General features: G+C 39.1%; 1 protein-coding gene across 2 annotated transcripts in view; it reads right to left on the bottom strand.

Annotated features, from left to right (window-relative positions):
• LOC133612216 (MOB kinase activator 2) overlaps positions 1–21,378 on the bottom strand; it is a 33,099-nt gene extending 11,721 nt beyond the window's left edge. The window contains exons 1-3 of one of the 2 annotated variants that reach the window (XM_061969433.1): positions 21,357–21,378; positions 15,659–15,772; positions 15,363–15,432 (exon numbers count right to left, since the gene is read on the bottom strand). In XM_061969433.1, coding sequence (XP_061825417.1) covers positions 15,363–15,432; positions 15,659–15,677 — 89 coding nt within the window. In that variant the 5' untranslated portion in view covers positions 15,678–15,772; positions 21,357–21,378. Of the gene's footprint in view, positions 1–15,362; positions 15,433–15,658; positions 15,773–18,091; positions 18,153–21,356 lie in introns of those variants that run through there. The other variant, XM_061969432.1, reaches the window with a different exon arrangement.
• Between the last annotated feature and the right edge of the window lie 1,907 nt (positions 21,379–23,285).

The following is a 23,285-nucleotide window of genomic DNA, read 5'->3' as shown; positions in this document are numbered from 1 at the left end:
GGACAACTCAAACATCACACAAAGTTACACCATGACTCCTCAGTCATAGTGTATAGTTGTATACTTTTGACCCAGCACATTTGCTCACATTTTCAGTAGAGCCATAATAAATTCATAAAAGAAGCAAACTTCATGAATGTTTTTTGTGACCAACAAGTATGTGCTCCAATCACTCATCACAAAAAAATAAGAGTTGTAGAAATGATTGGAAACTCAAGACAGCCATGACATGATTTTCAAGGTAAACAAATGATTTTCAAGGTAAAAAAAACTTTTCAAGGTAAATTTTTTTTTTCAAGGTAAAATTTTTTTTTCAAAAAATGATTTTCAAGGTAAAAAATGATTTTCAAATGTTTTTAATTTTTTTTAAATGTTTTTATTTTTTTATTTTTTTTAATTTTTATAATTTTTTTAAACTTTTTTTTAATTTTTTAAAACAATTTAAAACAATTTTTAATTTTTTAAATTTTTTTAAACAATTAGGTAATTAGGGTTAGGGTTAGGGTTAAGATTAGGGTTAGGGTTAGGGTTAAGATTAGGGTTAGGGTTAGTGTTAGGGTTAAGATTAGGGTTAGGGTTAGAGTTATGGTAACATTTTTTTTTTAAAGTTTAAAAAAAGTTTAAAAAAAGTTAAATTTTTTTAAAAATATTTAAAAAATATTTTTTTTTAAATAAAAATATTTAAAAAAAAATTAAAAAATTAAAAAATTAAAAAAAATTAAAGAATTTTTTTTTTTTAATTAAAAAAATTAAAAAACATTTAAAAATTTGAAAAATTTACAAAAAAAAAAAAAATTTACAAAAAAAAATAAATAAAAATTAAAAAAAAAATAAAATAAAAATGTTTTAAGTTAAAACATGATTATCAAGGTAAAAACTGATTTTCAAGGTAAAAAAAAATGTTCAAGGTAACATTTTTTTTTCAAGGTTAAAAATGATTTTCAAGGTAAAAAAATGATTTTCAAATGTTTTTAATTTAAAAAAAATGTTTTTAAATGTTTTTATTTTTTATTTTTTTTATTTTTAAATTTTTTTTAAACTTTTTTTTAAAAAAATTAATTTTTTAAAACAATTTAATTATTTTTTAATTTTGTTAAACAATTTTAACAATTAACTTTTTTTTTTAGGGTTAGGGTTAATTTAAGTGTATGTAAACTTTTGACCACGACTACATATAAGTGTATATATTATTATATACCCACAAACACACACACATATATATATATATATATATATATATATATATATATATATATATATATATATATATATACATATATATATACACACACATATATACAGTCCAACATTCCCTCTAAGGTGCGCGCCTGCGCAATTGCGCACTGCTCAAGCGTCCTCTGCGCACAGCAAATATATGCCACACACCAAATCAAATCCCATCTGAATTCTAAACAAAATAAACACATTTATTCTGTGTAATTTTGCAATGCAACTCTGAGTGACAGTGACAACAAGCGGCACTAACGGTGTTCAATTGACAGGAATTGACGGGGGCAGGAATTATATCGATCACTTTATTGAGCAAAACTGTTTATATTGGGCCATAACCACACCAAAAACATGAGTAAAAAACTTCTATCTGGAAAAACTAGTCATTTTCTGCCGTACAAACCAGGCCAAAAGCAACTTGTCATCTGTCACCAACACGCATAGCACTAAGCCACTGGTGCGTTTATGGCCACACAAAAAGTCGGACAACTCAAACATCACACAAAGTTACACCATGACTCCTCAGTCATAGTGTATACTTGTATACTTTTGACCCAGCACATTTGCTCACATTTTCAGTAGAGCCATAATAAATTCATAAAAGAAGCAAACTTCATGAATGTTTTTTGTGACCAAGTATGTGCTCCAATCAATCTATCACAAAAAAATAAGAGTTGTAGAAATGATTGGAAACTCAAGACAGCCATGACATGATTTTCAAGGTAAAAAAAATTTTCAAGGTAAAATTATTTTTTCAAGGTTAAAAATGATTTTCAAGGTAAACAAATGATTTTCAAGGTAAAAAAAACTTTTCAAGGTAAATTTTTTTTTTCAAAAACTGATTTTCAAGGTAAAAAATGATTTTCAAATGTTTTTAATTTTTTTTAAATGTTTTTAAATGTTTTTATTTTTTTAAATTTTTTTTAAAATTTTTAAATTTTTTTTAAATTTTTTTAAATATTTGTAAAATTTTTTAAATTTTTTTAAATTTTTTTAATTTTTTTTAAATTTTTTTAATTTTTTTTAATTTTTTTTAATTTTTTTTAATTTTTTTTAAATTTTTCATAATTTTTTTAAACTTTTTTTTAATTTTTTAAAACAATTTAAAACAATTTTAAAAATGTTTAATTTTTTTAAACAATTAGGTAATTAGGGTTAGGGTTAAGATTAGGGTTAGGGTTAGGGTTAGGGTTAAGATTAGGGTTAGGGTTAGAGTTAGGGTAAAACATTTTAAAAAAAGTAAAAAAAAAAGTTTAAAAAAAGTTAAAATATTTAAAAAAAAAATATAAAAATTTTTCAAAAAAATTCAAAAAATTAAAAAAAAAAAAAAAAATTAAAAAAAAAAAAAAAGTTTTACATTTTTTTAAAATTTAAAAAAAAAAATTTTTTTTTTTTTTTTTTTAATTTACAAAATTTTTTATTTTTTTAAAAAAAAATTAAAAAAAAATTAAACAAAAAAAACCAAGTAAAAATAAAAAAATGTTTTAAGTTAAAACATGATTATAAAGGTAAAAACTGATTTTCAAGGTAAAACAAATTTTCAAGGTAAACATTTTTTTTCAAGGTTAAAAATGATTTTCAAGGTACAAAAAATGATTTTCAAATGTTTTTAATTTTTTAGAAATGTTTTTAAATGTTTTTATTTAATTTATTTTATTTTTAAAAAATTTATTAAAACTTTATTTTAATTTTTTTAATTTTTTAAAACAATTTAAAACAATTTTTAATTTTTTTAATTTTTTTAAACAATTAGGGTTAGGGTTAAGATTAGGGTTAGGGTTAGGGTTAAGATTAGGGTTAGGGTTAAGATTAGGGTTAGGGTTAGTGTTAGGGTTAAGATTAGGGTTAGGGTTAGAGTTAGGGTAAAAAAAAAATAAAAAAATTTAAAAAAGTTAAAAAAAAGTTAAAAAAAAAGTTTAAAAAAAAATTAAAAATATTAAAATATTTAAAAAAAATATATATATATATATATTTTTTTTAAATCTAAAAATTAAAAAAAAAAATTAAACATTTTTTAAAAATGTTTTTAAATGTTTTTATTTTTTTTAATTTTTATTTAAAAAAAAAATTTTTAATAATGTTTTTAAACTTTTTAATAATTTTTTAAAACAATTTAAAACAATTTAATTTTTTTTAAATTTTTTTAAACAATTAGGTAATTAGGGTTAGGGTTAAGATTAGGGTTAGGGTTAAGATTAGGGTTAGGGTTAGGGTTAGTGTTAGGGTTAAGATTAGGGTTAGGGTTAGGGTTAGAGTTAGGGTAAAACATTTTTAAAAAAGTTAAAAAAAAGTTTAAAAAAGTGATTTTTTTTTAAAAATATTTAAAAAAAAAATTTAAATATTTAAAAAAACGTTTTAAAAAATTAAAAAAAAAATCCATCCATCCATCTTCTTCCGCTTATCCGAGGTCGGGTCGCGGGGGCAGCAGCTTAAGCAGGGAAGCCCAGACTTCCCTCTCCCCAGCCACTTCGTCCAGCTCTTCCTGTGGGACCCCGAGGCGTTCCCAGGCCAGCCGGGAGACATAGTCTTCCCAACGTGTCCTGGGTCTTCCCCGCGGCCTCCTACCGGTGGGACGTGCCCTAAACACCTCCCTAGGGAGGCGCTCGGGTGGCATCCTGACCAGATGCCCGAACCACCTCATCTGGCTCCTCTCCATGTGGAGGAGCAGCGGCTTTACTTTGAGCTCCTCCCGGATGGCAGAGCTTCTCACCCTATCTCTAAGGGAGAGCCCCGCCACCCGGCGGAGGAAACTCATTTCGGCCGCTTGTACCCGTGATCTTGTCCTTTCGGTCATAACCCAAAGCTTATGACCATAGGTGAGGATGGGAACGTAGATCGACCGGTAAATTGAGAGCTTTGCCTTCCGGCTCAGCTCCTTCTTCACCACAACGGATCGATACAGCGTCCGTATTACTGAAGACGCCGCACCGATCCGCCTGTCGATCTCACGTTCCACTCTTCCCCCACTCGTGAACAAGACTCCGAGGTACTTGAACTCCTCCACTTGGGGCAAGATCTCCTCCCCAACCCGGAGATGGCACTCCACCCTTTTCCGGGCGAGAACCATGGACTCGGACTTGGAGGTGCTGATTCTCATCCCAGTCGCTTCACACTCAGCTGCGAACCGATCCAGTGAGAGCTGAAGATCCTGGCCAGATGAAGCCATCAGGACCACATCATCTGCAAAAAGCAGAGACCTAATCCTGCAGCCACCAAACCAGATCCCCTCAACGCCTTGACTGCGCCTAGAAATTCTGTCCATAAAAGTTATGAACAGAATCGGTGACAAAGGGCAGCCTTGGCGGAGTCCAACCCTCACTGGAAACGTGTCCGACTTACTACCGGCAATGCGGACCAAGCTCTGGCACTGATCATAGAGGGAGCGGACTGCCACAATCAGACAGTCCGATACCCCGTACTCTCTGAGCACTCCCCACAGGACTTCCCGAGGGACACGGTCGAATGCCTTCTCCAAGTCCACAAAACACATGTAGACTGGTTGGGCAAACTCCCATGCACCCTCAAGGACCCTGCCGAGAGTATAGAGCTGGTCCACAGTTCCACGACCAGGACGAAAACCACACTGTTCCTCCTGAATCCGAGGTTCGACTATCCGGCGTAGCCTCCTCTCCAGTACACCTGAATAGACCTTACCGGGAAGGCTGAGGAGTGTGATCCCACGATAGTTAGAACACACCCTCCGGTTCCCCTTCTTAAAGAGAGGAACCACCACCCCGGTCTGCCAATCCAGAGGTACCGCCCCCGATGTCCACGCGATGCTGCAGAGTCTTGTCAACCAAGACATTCCCACAGCATCCAGAGCCTTAAGGAACTCCGGGCGGATCTCATCCACCCCCGGGGCCTTGCCACCGAGGAGCTTTTTAACTACCTCAGCAACCTCAGCCCCAGAAATAGGAGAGCCCACCACAGACTCCCCAGGCACTGCTTCCTCATAGGAAGACGTGTTGGTGGGATTGAGGAGGTCTTCGAAGTATTCCCTCCACCGATCCACAACATCCGCAGTCGAGGTCAGCAGAACACCATCCCCGCCATACACGGTGTTGATAGTGCACTGCTTCCCCTTCCTGAGGCGGCGGATGGTGGACCAGAATTGCTTCGAAGCCGTCCGGAAGTCGTTTTCCATGGCCTCACCGAACTCCTCCCATGTCCGAGTTTTTGCCTCTGCAACCGCTGAAGCCGCACACCGCTTGGCCTGTCGGTACTTGTCCGCTGCCTCAGGAGTCCTATGAGCCAAAAGAACCCGATAGGACTCCTTTTTCAGCTTGACGGCATCCCTCACCGCCGGTGTCCACCAACGGGTTCTAGGATTACCGCCACGACAGGCACCAACTACCTTGCGGCCACAGCTCCAATCAGCCGCCTCGACAATAGAGGTGCGGAACATGGTCCACTCGGACTCAATGTCCAGCACCTCCCTCGTGACATGTTCAAAGTTCTTCCGGAGGTGGGAATTGAAACTCTCTCTGACAGGAGACTCTGCCAGACGTTCCCAGCAAACCCTCACAATGCGTTTGGGCCTGCCAGGTCTGTCCGGCATCCTCCCCCACCATCGCAGCCAACTCACCACCAGGTGGTGATCGGTAGAAAGCTCCGCCACTCTCTTCACCCGAGTGTCCAAAACATGAGGCCGCAAATCCGATGACACAACTACAAAGTCGATCATAGGACTGCGGCCTAGGGTGTCCTGGTGCCAAGTGCACATATGGACACCCTTATGCTTGAACATGGTGTTCGTTATGGACAATCCGTGACGGGCACAAAAGTCCAATAACAAAACACCACTTGGGTTCAGATCCGGGCGGCCATTCTTCCCAATCACGCCTCTCCAGGTTTCACTGTCGTTGCCAATATGAGCGTTGAAGTCCCCCAGTAGAACGAGGGAATCACCCGGGGGAGCGCTCTCAAGTACTCCCTCGAGTGAATCCAAAAAGGGTGGGTACTCTGAGCTGCTGTTCGACGCGTAAGCGCAAACAACAGTCAGGACCCGTCCCCCCACCCGAAGGCGGAGGGAAGCTACCCTCTCGTCCACCGGGTTGAACTCCAACATGCAGGCTCTGAGCCGGGGGGCAACAAGAATTGCCACCCCAGTCCGTCGCCTCTCACTGCTGGCAACGCCAGAGTGGAAGAGAGTCCAGCCCCTCTCGAGAGAACTGGTTCCAGAGCCCTTGCTGTGCGTCGAGGTGAGTCCGACTATATCCAACCGGAACTTCTCTACCTCGCGCACTAGCTCAGGCTCCTTCCCCCCCAGCGAGGTGACGTTCCACGTCCCAAGAGCTAGCTTCTGTAGCCGAGGATCGGACCGCCAAGTGCCCTGCCTTCGGCTACCGCCCAGCTCACATTGCACCCGACCTCTATGGCCCCTGCTATGGGTGGTGAGCCCATTGGAGGGGGGACCCACATTGCCTCTTCGGGCTGTGCCCGGCTGGGCCCCATGGGGACAGGCCCGGCCACCAGGCGCTCGCCATCGTGCCCCAACTCCGGGCCTGGCTCCGGAGGGGGGCCCCGGTGACCCGCGTCCGGGCGAGGGAAATCTGAGTCTCGGTTCTTGCATTTCCATAGAAGTCTTCGAGCTGCTCTTTGTCTGATCCCTCACCTAGGACCTGTTTGTCTTGGGAGACCCTACCAGGGGGCATGGAAGCCCCCGGACAACATAGCTCCTAGGATCATTGGGACACGCAAACTCCTCTACCACGTTAAGGTGGCAGCTCAGAGAGGAGATGACGCATTATATTACAGCCAAATTAAGAGCCTTTGTAACACATTTTAAAATGGTTGTATTATCTTTTGTATGCCTGATAATAAATTGTGATATACTTCATTATCACAAGAGTCTGCAATATATATTGTGATTTTAGGCCACATCGCCGATCTCTAATCCTGACTATTTTTAAGTCATTCTTGGGTTATTGAGACACATTTGAGTACATTTTGTGTTATGGCATATCCAATTTAGCATCGAGCTAGTGCATTTGGAAAAGTGTAACACTTTCTATCAGGCATACTTGCTGTGTTGGCATAAAAAAATTGCAATATTACTTAAAGGTGATTGCAGATTGTAATACACTTCTTCTGGTCTTTTCTCATCCAGCATTTTTGAAGATGATGAGCCTCCATGTGCTGAAGAAATTGAATATTCCACCGAGTGTCCTGGCCTTCATGGCAGTGATTTAGAATCCGATGTAAACAAATGCATGGCCTGCACCAGAGGTGTGGACTCGAGTCACATGACTTGGACTCGAGTCAGACTCGAGTCATGAATTTGATGACTTTAGACTCGACTTGACAAAATGTAAAAAGACTTGCAACTCGACTTAGACTTTAACATCAATGACTTGTGACTTCACTTGGACTTGAGCCTTTTGAATTGACATGACTTGACATGACTTGCTACTTTCCCCAAAACCCAAAGATGAAAAAGTTATTCGGGAGCGCTCCGTATTTTTCATTGTGTACTTGTCTATCAGCGTTGCGTGTGTCAGCTGGTGTGCTCTCAGTACAACAGCCAATCAAATTAGATCTACTTTGTTTTCATCACACAGCATTCATCCAATCAAATTGCAGGACAACCAACGAAGAAGACATGTCCAAACCACACGCCAGTGAACAAAAAATGATACCTAAAATAATTTTGTTTGGGTATAAAAATTACGAGGTGGTCAACACAAAACGGTTTGCAGTATGCAACACATGCGGTTCCAAAATTACTGATGGAGAGGAAACAACTTCCAACTTCGTCCGGCATTTGAAGTTGCACAAAGAACGGTAAGTTTTGAATGAAAGATAACGTTTATTGGCTAAGTAACGTGACTTTTATTTGCTGTGTAGTTAAATCAGTGAGGCTGTAAACTCACTGCTAACGTTATAACGTTATTGCAAACACGGGAATCTGTTGCAGTTCACTACCTTATTCATACTTTTTGTTCAGTGATTTTTTTTAAGCAGGGTTACGTTAGTCAATATATCACACGTAACGTTAGACGGCGGTCAGCAGCACCGCGTATTTTAGCCACCTAAAAAAAGACAAAAATAGTCAAATAAAGGTCAGTTAAAATGTATACTATATTATGAATATGTGTACCGTTTTAGCTAGCTTTCTGACATACTGTTGGTTGTTTACCTCAGTGGTCCCCAACCACCGGGCCGCGGCCCGGTACTGGTCCGTGGATCGATTGGTATCGGGCCGCACAAGAATTTTTTCTTTTTTTTTCTTTTTTTAATTAAATCAACTTAAAAAACACAAGATACACTTACAAGTAGTGCACCAACCCAAAACAACTCTCTCCCCCCTTTTGTTCTGGGCATTGAACATGAAGACTCTTCCTTCACTGTTCCGAGTGGCCATGAGAGTCTTGGCAGTGCCTGCCTCCAGTGCTCCAGTGGAGCGAGTTTTCAGCCATGGTGGCATCATACTACGCCCCCATCGTGCACAAATGACTGACAGACTCTTGGCTAATTTGGTCTTTTGCAAATGCAATGCAGCATAGGGCCCTGACATATAAAAAGTACAACTTTTTTGTTATGTTCACGTATATGTCATGTTTTTTCAATGTTAACACTTTTGTACAAATAAGTACATTTGCACTTTATTATTCAATATGTTTGTTCTGTAAAGGAATGAGTTAATGTTTAAAATGACTGGTTAATAGTGCTATTATAAAGTGCAATGTCAGCACAATTTTCTTTCCTGCAATTTAAAATGCACTTGTTTTAATAAATAAATACAGCGTTTGAAAAGCATACACAATCTGTGTTAATATATTAGTCTGTGGTTAAAAGGACTTGAAAGGACTCGAAACTCAAAATGCAGGACTTAGGACTTGACTTGAGACTTTCCAGTCTTGACTTTGGACTTGACTCGGGGCTTGCCTGTCTTGACTCGGGACTTGACTCGGACTTGAGGGCAAAGACTTGAGACTTACTTGTGACTTGCAAAACAATGACTTGGTCCCACCTCTGGCCTGCACAAGTGAAGAGGAGGGTAAACAAATGCATGGCCTGCACAGGTGAAGAGGAGGGTGTTGCTCACCTTGACGGCAGTTAAGTGCTGCACATGAACACATTTCAGAAACAACATCAACTTCTCTTTGGCCATGAACGCTGATATTTTCAAAAACACATAGTTTTTTCACACTCTGTTAAAAATGAAATAATGCGGTCCAAACAGGACCAGATGCAAAGCAAACATGCGTTCATACATGCGTGCAAGTGGGCTCTATTGCTGCTGAGTCAGGCACGTTTGAACGGCTCAAAACACCAAATAATAACTCACCAAATGCGAATAAAACCAGGCGATGGTTACCATAACCCAGTAGAAAGCTGAGATAAAATCACAAACAAATAATAGTTCATTGTAAGCCCAGAAGTGTGAATACATGAATTTTGCTTTCAGAGTAATCTGCGTTTATACAATATTATTGCAATTTTTTTTTGTGGTTAATCACATTCGTTAACATGCTAACTTTGACAGGCCTAAATTGAAAAAAAAAAAGAAGTTTAAATTAGTGCTGTTAAGCAATTTCTTACATCTTTAATAAGACGAATCATACTTTAGAATTTTGATAAATCATTATCACTCACAGTTGACAACATGTTTGCCGCACGAGTAGCATTCTTGCTAATGGCTGCTTAAAAAAAGTGTTTTTCTTTTATCAAATCAAATCAAATCAACTTTATTTATAGAGCACATTTAAAATTTACCACAGGGGTAGCCAAAGTGCTGTACAATGAGCAGGTTAAAAGATAAAACGAGTACCGAGCAAACACAACACAACACAAACAGAACACGATAAAAAATAAATAATTAAAATAGAATTAATAAAAACATAAAAACAGGATCACAGCAGGTGTATTATGGGGCGCCATTGCAGGATGGATATCACTCAGTGTTAAAAGCCATGGAATAAAAGTATGTTTTTAAGAGAGATTTAAAAACAGGAAGAGAGGAGGCTTGTCTAACACTCAGGGGTAGGTCGTTCCAGAGCTTGGGAGCAGCAACGGCGAAAGCTCTGTCACCTCTAAGCTTCAGCCTTGTGTCGGGGACCGTCAACAGCAGCTGATCGGCTGATCTTAAGGATCGGGTGGGGCAGTAAGGCTGAAGGAGGTCGGAGAGATAGGTTGGCGCGAGGTTGTTTAGACATTTAAAAACAAATAAAAGGAGTTTAAAATTGATTCGGTAACGCACAGGGAGCCAGTGAAGGGACGCTAAAATAGGGGTGATGTGCTCACGTCTGCGGGTCTGTGTTAGCAGACGAGCAGCAGAGTTCTGCACGAGCTGCAGGCGGGCGAGGGAGGCCTGGCTAATGCCTACATACAGGGCATTACAATAATCAAGACGAGTCGAGATAAAAGCGTGGATTAATTTCTCAAGATCATGTCTTGATAGAAGCGGTTTCACTTTCGCTATTTGGCGTAATTGATAAAAGCTTTTTTGAACAACGCTGCTGATTTGTTTTTCGAATTTAAAATCTGAGTCAAACTTTACCCCCAGGTTTGTGACAGAGTCGCTGAGATACGGGGTCAGAGTGCCGAGGTCAACGTTGGGGGAGGGAGAGCGACTTGGACCGAACAACATAACTTCTGTTTTATCTTCATTTAGGCTCAGGAAGTTAGCTGAAAGCCAGACTTTGATGTCGTGCAGGCAGTCAATAAGACGTTGAACCGTGTTATTTTGTGCCATGGGAAAATAAATCTGGCAATCATCGGCATAAAAATGAAATGCAATACTGTACTTCCTAAAAATAGAACCAAGGGGGAGAAGGTAAAGCGCAAATAAAATTGGGGCAAGGATTGAGCCCTGGGGGACCCCATGTGGTAAAGGAGCTGTGGACGACATAAAACTGTCTACTTTTACACAAAAACTCCTGTCGGTTAGGTATGACCGGAACCAGTTGAGTTTTAATATAAACTGTGTTTACACATGATTATTGCAATACTTTTTCTGACTAATCGCATGTGTCATCATGTTAACTTTGAAGGGCCCAATTTTTTTTGTTAAATAAGGATTATATTTGGTGCTTGACAAACCGATTCATTTCTTCAATCAAATGAATAACACTTATGAATTAGATTATAGCGGTTGCCACGGGTATACTGCACCAAAGTTGTTTTTTGTCCACTGTCGGCCCAAAACACCAAATATGCTGACACCAAATGCAGAGGTGGGTAGTAATGCGCTACATTTACTCCGTTACATCTACTTGAGTAACTTTTGGGATAAATTGTACTTCTAAGAGTAGTTTTAATGCAACATACTTTTACTTTTACTTAAGTATATTTATAGAGAAGGAACGCTACTTTGACTCCGCTACTTTTATCTACATTCAGCTCGCTACTCGCTACTAATTTTTATCCATCTGTTAATGCACGCTTTGTTTGTTTTGGTCTGTCAGACAGACTTTCAAAGTGCCTGCCTTACTGGTGACGTTTCACTTCGTTCCACCAATCAGATGCAGTCACTGGTGACGTTGGACCAATCAAACAGAGCCAGGTGGTCACATGACCTGACTTAAACAAGTTGAAAAACTTATTGGGGTGTTACCATTTAGTGGTCAATTGTACGGAATATGTACTGTACTGTGCAATCTACTAATACAAGTTCCAATCAATCAATCAAAAGTGTGAAGGAAAAAAGATACTTGTTTTATTTCAACCGTACCGTCAAAAGCCTCAAGACTGACCGCACATGAGGACGTTCCTGTCTTCACAATAAAAGTGCCGCGCCATCGCGCCTGCGCTTTCAAAACAAGAGTCTCCGAAAGCCAGCGTAAACAAGCTAGCAAGCTACGGAGTTTGACGCCAATATATTTCTTGTAAAGTGTATAAAAACGAATATGGAAGCTGGACAAATAAGATGCCAAAAACCCACCACTTTCATGTGGTATTAGACAGAAAGGAGGAACTTTTCTTCTCCTCCATTTGAAAACGTGGACGTTATCATCACAACTGTCTGATTACAATCAACGCAAGTCATCAGAATCAGGTAATACACCAACTTATATTCTAGTCTTCATTAAAGAAAGGAATCTATATGTTAAACATGCATGTATATTCATTAAAACACCTTTAACATGTAAACAAAAACAGCAAAATAAATACTTATAAATTATATACTGTATATATCAATGTATATGTATGCATGTATATATATATATATATATATATATATATATATATATATATATATATGATATGAGTGTGTATGTTACTCATCAGTTACTCAGTACTTGAGTAGTTTTTTCACAACATACTTTTTACTTTTACGCAAGTAAATATTTGGGTGACTACTCCTTACTTTTACTTGAGTAATAAATCTCTAAAGTAACAGTACTCTTACTTGAGTACAATTTCTGGCTACTCTACCCACCTCTGACCAAATGCGATTAAAACCAGGCAATGGTTACCAAAACCCAGTGGAAAGCAAAGCTAAAACCACAAAAAAAAAAAAAAAAAAAGTTAATTCTAAACCCAGAAGTGTGAATAAATTAATTTTGCTTTTAGATTAGTCTGAGTTTTTACATGATTATTGCGATCATTTTTAGTGACTAATCACATTCATTAACACATTAACACATGAACATCAACTTGTTGACAAAAATAGACAAGAAAAATATTAGTGTTCATGCAGCTTTAGAATCCTATTTGTTTTCAGGGGAGAAACTGATGGCAAACAATAAAAAAAAAAATCAAGAGTGTCCCTAATTTTAGTTTTTTAACATGAATTATTTATTGAATTACTTTTTGAATGTCATACTGTGTGTCTTTAACGATAAAATGTGGACAAATAAAATGCATTGTAGATGTTTAAAGGTGTGGTGGTGTGAATATTTCATAGCTTTCGTCTGATGCTTTGAAGGGGTCAGTGACTGGAAAAAGAAGCGCTGCTGGAGATGAAACCAGAAACAAGTGTGCTCAGGTAACCTGCTCCAATCTGACCCCCCACAGAGCCATCATCTCGATCTTATCTTCCATTAGCCAATAGGAGCTGGCTCAGTATCCACAGATATGGATCTGATATTATCACATGGCCAAAGTGAGTAAGACTAGCTGGGTAATGTAGCCATGTCTCTGTTACTCAACTGACTCTTGGGCCGTGATCTTTGTCCCACTCAATATTTAAGTCATTTGGCTCGGCCAAATCTTGACATTGATCAAGCTCTAAGTTAGGTTCAAAGCTAGAATCAACAAGACCATATTCTTATTACATAGACCGAGGTGCATCTGTATGTTGATTGAAAAACAATGCTTTTGTAAACACTCTATACCTTTTGTTCATTCACTCTCAGAAAGGACATACAGTATGTCTTTCATAGGGCAGCTGGAGCTTACCACCAAATGTATGCACAACAATGGAGGCAGAGTGGTAGAAGTGCCTTGCCTAATGACACAACAGCAGACCAGAGGTGTGGACTCGAGTCACATGACTTGGACTCGAGTCAGACTCGAGTCATGAATTTGATGACTTTAGACTCGACTTGACAAAATGTAAAAAGACTTGCAACTCGACTTAGACTTTAACATCAATGACTTGTGACTTCACTTGGACTTGAGCCTTTTGAATTGACATGACTTGACATGACTTGCTACTTTCCCCAAAACCCAAAGATGAAAAAGTTATTCGGGAGCGCTCCGTATTTTTCATTGTGTACTTGTCTATCAGCGTTGCGTGTGTCAGCTGGTGTGCTCTCAGTACAACAGCCAATCAAATTAGATCTACTTTGTTTTCATCACACAGCATTCATCCAATCAAATTGCAGGACAACCAACGAAGAAGACATGTCCAAACCACACGCCAGTGAACAAAAAATGATACCTAAAATAATTTCGTTTGGGTATAAAAATTACGAGGTGGTCAACACAAAACGGTTTGCAGTATGCAACACATGCGGTTCGAAAATGACTGATGGAGAGGCAACAACTTCCAACTTCGTCCGGCATTTGAAGTTGCACAAAGAACGGTAAGTTTTGAATGTGAGATAACGTTTATTGGCTAAGTAACGTGACTTGTATTTGCTGTGTAGTTAAATCAGTGAGGCTGTAAACTCACTGCTAACGTTATAACGTTATTGCAAACACGGGAATCTGTTGCAGTTCACTACCTTATTCATACTTTTTGTTCAGTGATTTTTTTTTAAGCAGGGTTACGTTAGTCAATATATCACACGTAACGTTAGACGGCGGTCAGCAGCACCGCGTATTTTAGCCACCTAAAAAAAAGACAAAAATAGTCAAATAAAGGTCAGTTAAAATGTATACTATATTATGAATATGTGTACCGTTTTAGCTAGCTTTCTGACATACTGTTGGTTGTTTACCTCAGTGGTCCCCAACCACCGGGCCGCGGCCCGGTACTGGTCCGTGGATCGATTGGTATCGGGCCGCACAAGAAATATATTTTTTTTTTCTTTTTTTAATTAAATCAACATAAAAAACACAAGATACACTTACAAGTAGTGCACCAACCCAAAACAACTCTCTCCCCCCTTTTGTTGTGGGCATTGAACATGAAGACTCTTCCTTCACTGTTCCGAGTGGCCATGAGAGTCTTGGCAGTGCCTGCCTCCAGTGCTCCAGTGGAGCGAGTTTTCAGCCATGGTGGCATCATACTACGCCCCCATCGTGCACAAATGACTGACAGACTCTTGGCTAATTTGGTCTTTTGCAAATGCAATGCAGCATAGGGCCCTGACATATAAAAAGTACAACTTTTTTGTTATGTTCACGTATATGTCATGTTTTTTCAATGTTAACACTTTTGTACAAATAAGTACATTTGCACTTTATTTTTCAATGTGTTTGTTCTGTAAAGGAATGAGTTCATGTTTAAAATGACTGGTTAATAGTGCTATTATAAAGTGCAATGTCAGCACAATTTTCTTTCCTGCAATTTAAAATGCACTTGTTTTAATAAATAAATACAGCGTTTGAAAAGCATACACAATCTGTGTTAATATATTAGTCTGTGGTTAAAAGGACTTGAAAGGACTCGAAACTCAAAATGCAGGACTTAGGACTTGACTTGAGACTTTCCAGTCTTGACTTTGGACTTGACTCGGGGCTTGCCTGTCTTGACTCGGGACTTGACTCGGACTTGAGGGCAAAGACTTGAGACTTACTTGTGACTTGCAAAACAATGACTTGGTACAACCTCTGCAGCAGACTGACTAGGATTGCTGGAGGAGCTTACTGGAAGAAATGGGAAATGACGGGTTTGCTTATTGTTTTTATTAAAGTAAATACAGGTACTAATCACAAAGATAGTTTTTTGTCAACAAGAAGGGATCAGCTTTATTCTCCGACAGTGTTGTTGGTATGGTGTTGGTGTCAGATGATATGCATACAGTTACAATATTGTACATCACATATTTTCATTTTCCAGAAGTAGGAAAAATCAGATTGTGTACTCACATACCTGGGACTCCCTCCTCCATTAACCATCAAGCGGCCAACCGGGTAGACTTGAGCGGTCAGAAGAACAGCTGATAGGCAACACCTCACAGTGGTCAGTTGGCCCTTCTGAAGAAGACTGCAGATGACAGTCAAACAGATCAAAATTCTAAAATACTGAAAATATGGTCTGATTACAAGAACATTTATAGGACAAAGCAGAGCTTATTTAATCCTGCCCCTTTTCCATTTCATAACAATTTCTTACACCTTTGTTTGTTCACTTGCTGTCCTCATTCCCTTACTCAAACGAAATGATAAACAATAAATATGTCAGAACGAGGACTATGGGGTTTTTATTTTCCCAAGATGCAAGTGAATTTGGATCGGACATGGCTTGAAGGTGGGTACATGATTTATTTATTACTATCAAAAAGGAACAAACAAAAAGCGCGCACAATGGCGGAGGTAAAAAAAACTTGGCGAATGAAAACAAAACTTGCACAAAGGCAGAAACTAGTGATGGGTCCGGCAACACCGATGCATCGGCGCATGCGTCGAGCTCATAGAGCAAAACCCTGTGTCGGTGCGCGTACCGCTTTTAGAAAGTCACGTGACCGATCATGAGCTGTTTTGGTCACGTGACCGATACGCCAACTGTGTCGCACTGACGCCTCCTCTGTGCCCTGTGAGCGGCTCTTTTCTACAGCCGGAGAAATAATAACTAAGAAGAGAAATCGTCTAAAATGTAATACGTCGGAAAAACTTTTTTTTTTTTTTTTTTTTTACAAAAATGTGTAAAAAAAACAAAAAAAAAACAATTCCCAGTCCACAATCATCCACAACACGTTCTCTTAGATTTCCATGTTATGATACATGTTCACATTATTTATTGACTGTATCTAAAAAAGATACAAATATATTTTTATTTAAATGAAGATATGAAATAATCCTAAATGAAATACAATGACTTGGTTTATATTATTGTATATACTAGGGCAGGGGTCACCAACGCGGTGCCCGCGGTCACCAGGTAGCCCGTAAGGACCAGATCAGTCGCCCGCTGGCCTGTTCTAAAAATAGCTCAAAGAGCAGCACTTACCAGTGAGCTGCCTCTATTTTTTAAATTGTATTTATTTACTAGCAAGCTGGTCTCGCTTTGCTCGACATTTTTAATTCTAAAAGAGACAAAACTCAAATAGAATTTGAAAATCCAAGAAAATATTTGAAAGACTTGGTCTTCACTTGGAATAAGCGGTAGAAAATGGATGGATGGATGGGTCTTCACTTGTTTAAATAAATTCATTTATTTTTTTACTTTGCTTCTTATTACTTTTAGAAATACAATTTTAGAGAAAAAATACAACCTTGAAAATGATTTTAGGATTTTTAAACAAATATACCTTTTTACCTTTTAAATTTCTTCCTCATCTTTCCTGACAATTTAAATCAATGTTCAAGTAAATGTATTTATTTTTTATTGTAAATAATAATAAATATTTTAGCTTCTGTTTTTTCGACGAAGAATATTTGTGAAATATTTCTTCAAACTTACTATGATTAAAATTCAAAAACATTATTCTGGCAAATCTAGAAAATCTGTAGAATCAAATTTAAATCTTATTTCAAAGTATTTTGAATTTATTTTAAAATTTTTGTTCTGGAAAATCTAGAAGAAATACTGATTTGTCTTTGTTAGAAATATAGCTTGGTCCAATTTGTTAAATATTCTAACAAAGTGCAGATTGGATTTTAACCAATTTAAAACATGTCATCAAAATTCTAAAATGTATCTTAATCAAGAAAAATGACTAATGATGTTCCATAAATTATTTTTTTAATTTTTTCAAAAAAGATTCAAATAAGCTAGTTTTTCTCTTCTTTTTGTCGGTTGAATTTTGATTTATAAAGAGTCGAAATTGAAGATAAACTATGTTTCAAAATGTTATTTTAAATTTTTTCTTGTTTTCTCCTCTTTTAAACCGTTCAATTAAGTGTTTTTTTCATCATTTATTCTCTACAAAAAACCTTCCGTAAAAGGAAAAAAAAATGTACGACGGAATGACAGACAGAAATACCCATTTTTTTATATATATATAAAAATGTATTTATTTAGCTATTCTTGTTTAAATCACACTTACGTGTAACTTACAAATGACAATATATTTATTTATTTAAGTGTGTATCAAACTGGTAGCCCTTCGCATTAATCAGTACCCAAGAAGTAGTTTTTGGTTTCAAAAAGGTTGGTGACCCCTGTACTAGGGCATCAAATCAGTGTCAGTTGAGTCGGTCCATAGGTTGCCTGTAGGGATTTTTAATGTCCAGCAGATGTCAGTATTTAGTGACACAGTATCGACACAGTATCAATACAGTTTTGCAATGTGTCGAAATGCTTCATGACGCCTCATCAACCCATCAGTAGCAGAAACTGAACACGAAATAAAAAAACACTTACTGTGGCATGGGACCGTGAACAGGGCTTGATACGAGAGGATAGCAGGGTTAGAAAAGATATGACACCAGGACGAACAACAGAAAATGAAAAGCTTAAATAACACAGACATGATTAACAACAGGTGCGTGACTCAAAACAGGTGCGTGACATGACAGGTGAAAACTAATGGGTTGCTATGGTGACAAACGAGTGCACAATGAGTCCAAACGTGGAACAGGTGAAACTAATGGGTAACCATGGAAACAGGACAAGGGAGTGAAAAGCCAGAAACTAAAGTGTCCAATAACTAAACAAAACATGGCTAAAACAAAGCATGATTACACAGACATGACAAAATAAATATATCAAAAAGGTTATTCATAAATTATCTGTTGTTGAATTTTTTTTCAAGGATTTTTGAAAATTGTGGAAGTAAAAGAAACAAGCCTGTAATTTGTAAACTGGTGTTTGTCTCCATTCTTATAAGTCGCTACAACTTTTCTTATTTTCATTTTGTTGGAGAGTTTGCCGTTTGAAATGATGGACTGCTGACATTAAAGGTTCTGAAATGTATTTTGATAACAGTTTGTATTGCTTCCATATCGAGTCTGTGACGGTCAGTGAGGTCTTGGCTTTGCATTTCTTAACAATTTGGATTTTTTTGTTGTTTTTGTCACATTTTTGAGGAACATGAAGTTTGGATTTCTATCTATGATGTCATCGAAGTCCTCAACAGACCCGAGATCTGGAATGTGTTGCTTTGGATTGGTTCCAATATTTACAAAGTAGTTATTAAAGCATTCAACTACTTTGTTCATGTTGTCATTTTTTTATATTTCCGCCTATTTTCCTGAGGGAACTCTCCTGAAGGAATCAATAAAGTACTATCTATCTATCTAAAAAGTATTGAGAGTAATCCTTCTTAGCACCATTTCTAATGATGCTATTTAGGATGCCCCATGTTGTTTTTGTTCCAGTCTAATGTAATATTTCCTACATTTTCCTAGTATGCTGGTTCGCTTGTTCTAATACTTTTTGTACCTATTTTTTCCAAATGTTCTATATAATGTATTTTTGTTACAAGCATTATTCAATCCCTTTGTCATCCGTGGTTGATTGTTCTTCTTTTACGTTTTACTAAGTTGTTTCCATGGACAATATTTGTCCTAAAAGTGATATCAGGAAGGTATTGAACATCGCCATCCATGTAACAGGAAAGGCTTCAGGAAGCTGCCAGTCAGGATTCAGAATCAGCTGTGCTGATAAAAGGCAAAGTGTGTGGACGCAACCTCTCAGTGGCGTTTCTAGAAGGTGGCCTGGGGTGGCACGTGCCAGCCCTACAATCTGATAGGCCACCCAAGGCGCCAGCCCACTCAGAGGCCTAATGATTGTCAGCATACGAAGGTAGCGAGTAAGACAGCGGCTGGTGTTCTGTTGTGCTTCATCTAGTTATTGTCAGTGTGGGTTTACGCAGCTTACTGCGAGGTTTGTTCTCCCGGGATGCAAACAGACCATTCCGGACAAAGCGTGCAGGAAAAAACATGATTTCATTCTCAAAACTCAAAAAGGTAGAAAAACGTAAAACAAGGCAAAAGCACAACGCGCTGATCACACTTGGAGTTGAAGTAAATACAGGTAAAAGCCAGTAAATTAGAATATTTTGAAAAACTTGATTTATTTCAGTAATTGCATTCAAAAGGTGTAACTTGTACATTATATTTATTCATTGCACACAGACTGATGCATTCAAATGTTTATTTCATTTAATTTTGATGATTTGAAGTGGCAACAAATGAAAATCCAAAATTCCGTGTGTCACAAAATTAGAATATTACTTAAGGCTAATACAAAAAAGGGATTTTTAGAAATGTTGGCCAACTGAAAAGTATGAAAATGAAAAATATGAGCATGTACAATACTCAATACTTGGTTGGAGCTCCTTTTGCCTCAATTACTGCGTTAATGCGGCGTGGCATGGAGTCGATGAGTTTCTGGCACTGCTCAGGTGTTATGAGAGCCCAGGTTGCTCTGATAGTGGCCTTCAACTCTTCTGCGTTTTTGGGTCTGGCATTCTGCATCTTCCTTTTCACAATACCCCACAGATTTTCTATGGGGCTAAGGTCAGGGGAGTTGGCGGGCCAATTTAGAACAGAAATACCATGGTCCGTAAACCAGGCACGGGTAGATTTTGCGCTGTGTGCAGGCGCCAAGTCCTGTTGGAACTTGAAATCTCCATCTCCATAGAGCAGGTCAGCAGCAGGAAGCATGAAGTGCTCTAAAACTTGCTGGTAGACGGCTGCGTTGACCCTGGATCTCAGGAAACAGAGTGGACCGACACCAGCAGATGACATGGCACCCCAAACCATCACTGATGGTGGAAACTTTACACTAGACTTCAGGCAACGTGGATCCTGTGCCTCTCCTGTCTTCCTCCAGACTCTGGGACCTCGATTTCCAAAGGAAATGCAAAATTTGCATGGTTGGGTGATGGTTTGGGGTGCCATGTCATCTGCTGGTGTCGGTCCACTCTGTTTCCTGAGATCCAGGGTCAACGCAGACGTCTACCAGCAAGTTTTAGAGCACTTCATGCTTCCTGCTGCTGACCTGCTCTATGGAGATGGAGATTTCAAGTTCCAACAGGACTTGGCGCCTGCACACAGCGCAAAATCTACCCGTGCCTGGTTTACGGACCATGGTATTTCTGTTCTAAATTGGCCCGCCAACTCCCCTGACCTTAGCCCCATAGAAAATCTGTGGGGTATTGTGAAAAGGAAGATGCAGAATGCCAGACCCAAAAACGCAGAAGAGTTGAAGGCCACTATCAGAGCAACCTGGGCTCTCATAACACCTGAGCAGTGCCAGAAACTCATCGACTCCATGCCACGCCGCATTAACGCAGTAATTGAGGCAAAAGGAGCTCCAACCAAGTATTGAGTATTGTACATGCTCATATTTTTCATTTTCATACTTTTCAGTTGGCCAACATTTCTAAAAATCCCTTTTTTGTATTAGCCTTAAGTAATATTCTAATTTTGTGACACACGGAATTTTGGATTTTCATTTGTTGCCACTTCAAATCATCAAAATTAAATGAAATAAACATTTGAATGCATCAGTCTGTGTGCAATGAATAAATATAATGTACAAGTTACACCTTTTGAATGCAATTACTGAAATAAATCAAGTTTTTCAAAATATTCTAATTTACTGGCTTTTACCTGTATTTGGCATTGACTACGGTCATAGAGAAGTTAGGAAAGTGTGGCATGACATAAACATGACTTACATAGTCCAGGCATGAGACAAACAATGACGCCAGGCCCACCGACTGGCAAAGGCAAACTTAAATAATGCCTCTGATTAGTGCTCGGGAAGCAGGTGAGCGGGCGAGCACTAATCAGAGACAGGTGAACACAATGATTAGCGACAGGTGGGGCGTAATGGCGTAGTGGGTGGAGCAACCGTGCCAGAAACCTGAGGGTTGCAGGTTCGCTCCCCGCCTCTTACCATCCAAAAAATCGCCGCCGTTGTGTCCTTGGGCGGGACACTTCACCCTTTGCCCCCGGTGCCACTCACACCGGTGAATTGAATGATGAATGATAGGTGGTGGTCGGAGGGGCCGTTGGCGCAAATTGCAGCCACGCTTCCGTCAGTCTACCCCAGGGCAGCTGTGGCTATGAAAGTAGCTTACCACCACCAGGTGTGAATGATTGATGGGTTCTACATGTAAAGCGACTTTGGGTACTTAGAAAAGCGCTATATAAATCCCAGTTATTATTATTATTATTAGGTGTGATCCGAACAAATGAGGCAGGTGAAACTAATGAGTCGCCATGGTGACAAAACAAACATGAAAGTGCATTGGGGAACTAAAAAAGTCCAAAACTAACAGAACATAACTAAACAAAACATGATCCGGACCACAGATCATGACAGTTATGTGACCAGATCAGGGCCGGCCCGTGGCATAGGCCGTATAGGCAAATGCTAAGGGCGCCGTCCATCAGGGGGCGCCACGCCAGTGCCACAAATGTTGGAGAAAAAAAAAGAAAAAAAGTTGGTACTATTATTTCTAAATACAAAAAATAATCCCACGTTAATTAAAATGCAAAGTAAAGCCTATATAACAGAAATATTATTTGTTACAACATAACGCCCCCCCCCCTTCGCACGGTGCACCCCCTCCCTTCCCGTATCATGACTCTTTTTGGACGTCACCACATCAAAAAATCAACACAAGATGTCAAAACGGCCAAAACTGTCAGGTGCCCAGGGAAGAAAAAAGAGAAAAGAAGAGGAGGAGAAACGAGAAAAAGACAAGAGGTAGCAGGTAGGTAACGTTAGCCTACATGAAATTATTTGTCTGTTACAGAATGTGATAGTAACCTGGCTTTTTAGCATTAAGCTAATGTTACATGATTCGGCAATTGCTAATCAATAAATAGCTAGTTCTGTTTTAACGTCGGGTTAATATTGTGGAGGGGGCTAAATTGTTATGGAAAATAATAATGTAACGTTAGGTAATTACAGTACTCCCACCTTACATTCCTCTGGGACATTTGTATTAGATCTTTTAAGCAGGTGTTTTTTGTTTACATTGTTATTGCCTTCTGGTTAGCTAATGTTTGCCCTGCAGGTAATAGTCACTTTTCCACCCCTTTATATATTAGGTATAGTTGTAAGCCTAGTTGTTAAAGTGCACATCATTAATGTTAATTAAGCAATATGTATGTCGAAGACCTCTATGAAGAACACGAACAAGGAACCCAGATTTCCCTCGCCCGGACGCGGGTCACCGGGGCCCTCCTCTGGAGCCAGGCCCGGAGGTGTGGCACGATGGCGAGCGCCTGGTGGCCGGGCCTGTCCCCATGGGGCCCGGCCGGGCACAGCCCGAAGAGGCAACGTGGGTCCCCCCTCCAATGGGCTCACCACCCATAGCAGGGGTCATAGAGGTCGGGTGCGATGTGAGCTGGGCGGAAGCCGAAGGCAGGGCACTTGGCGGTCCGATCCTCGGCTACAGAAGCTAGCTCTTGGGACGTGGAACGTCACCTCGCTGGGGGGGAAGGAGCCTGAGCTAGTGCGTGAGGTGGAGAAGTTCCGGCTAGATATAGTCGGACTCACTTCGACGCACAGCAAGGGCTCTGGAACCAGTTCTCTTGACAGGGGCTGGACTCTCTTCCACTCTGGCGTTGCCAGCAATGAGAGGCGACGGGCT

The sequence above is a fragment of the Nerophis lumbriciformis genome, linkage group LG10 (genome assembly GCF_033978685.3).
Source record: "Nerophis lumbriciformis linkage group LG10, RoL_Nlum_v2.1, whole genome shotgun sequence".
NCBI classification, from domain to species: domain Eukaryota; kingdom Metazoa; phylum Chordata; class Actinopteri; order Syngnathiformes; family Syngnathidae; genus Nerophis; species Nerophis lumbriciformis.
Note: the sequence above shows the minus strand (reverse complement) of the source record. Positions and strands in the feature narration are given on the sequence as shown.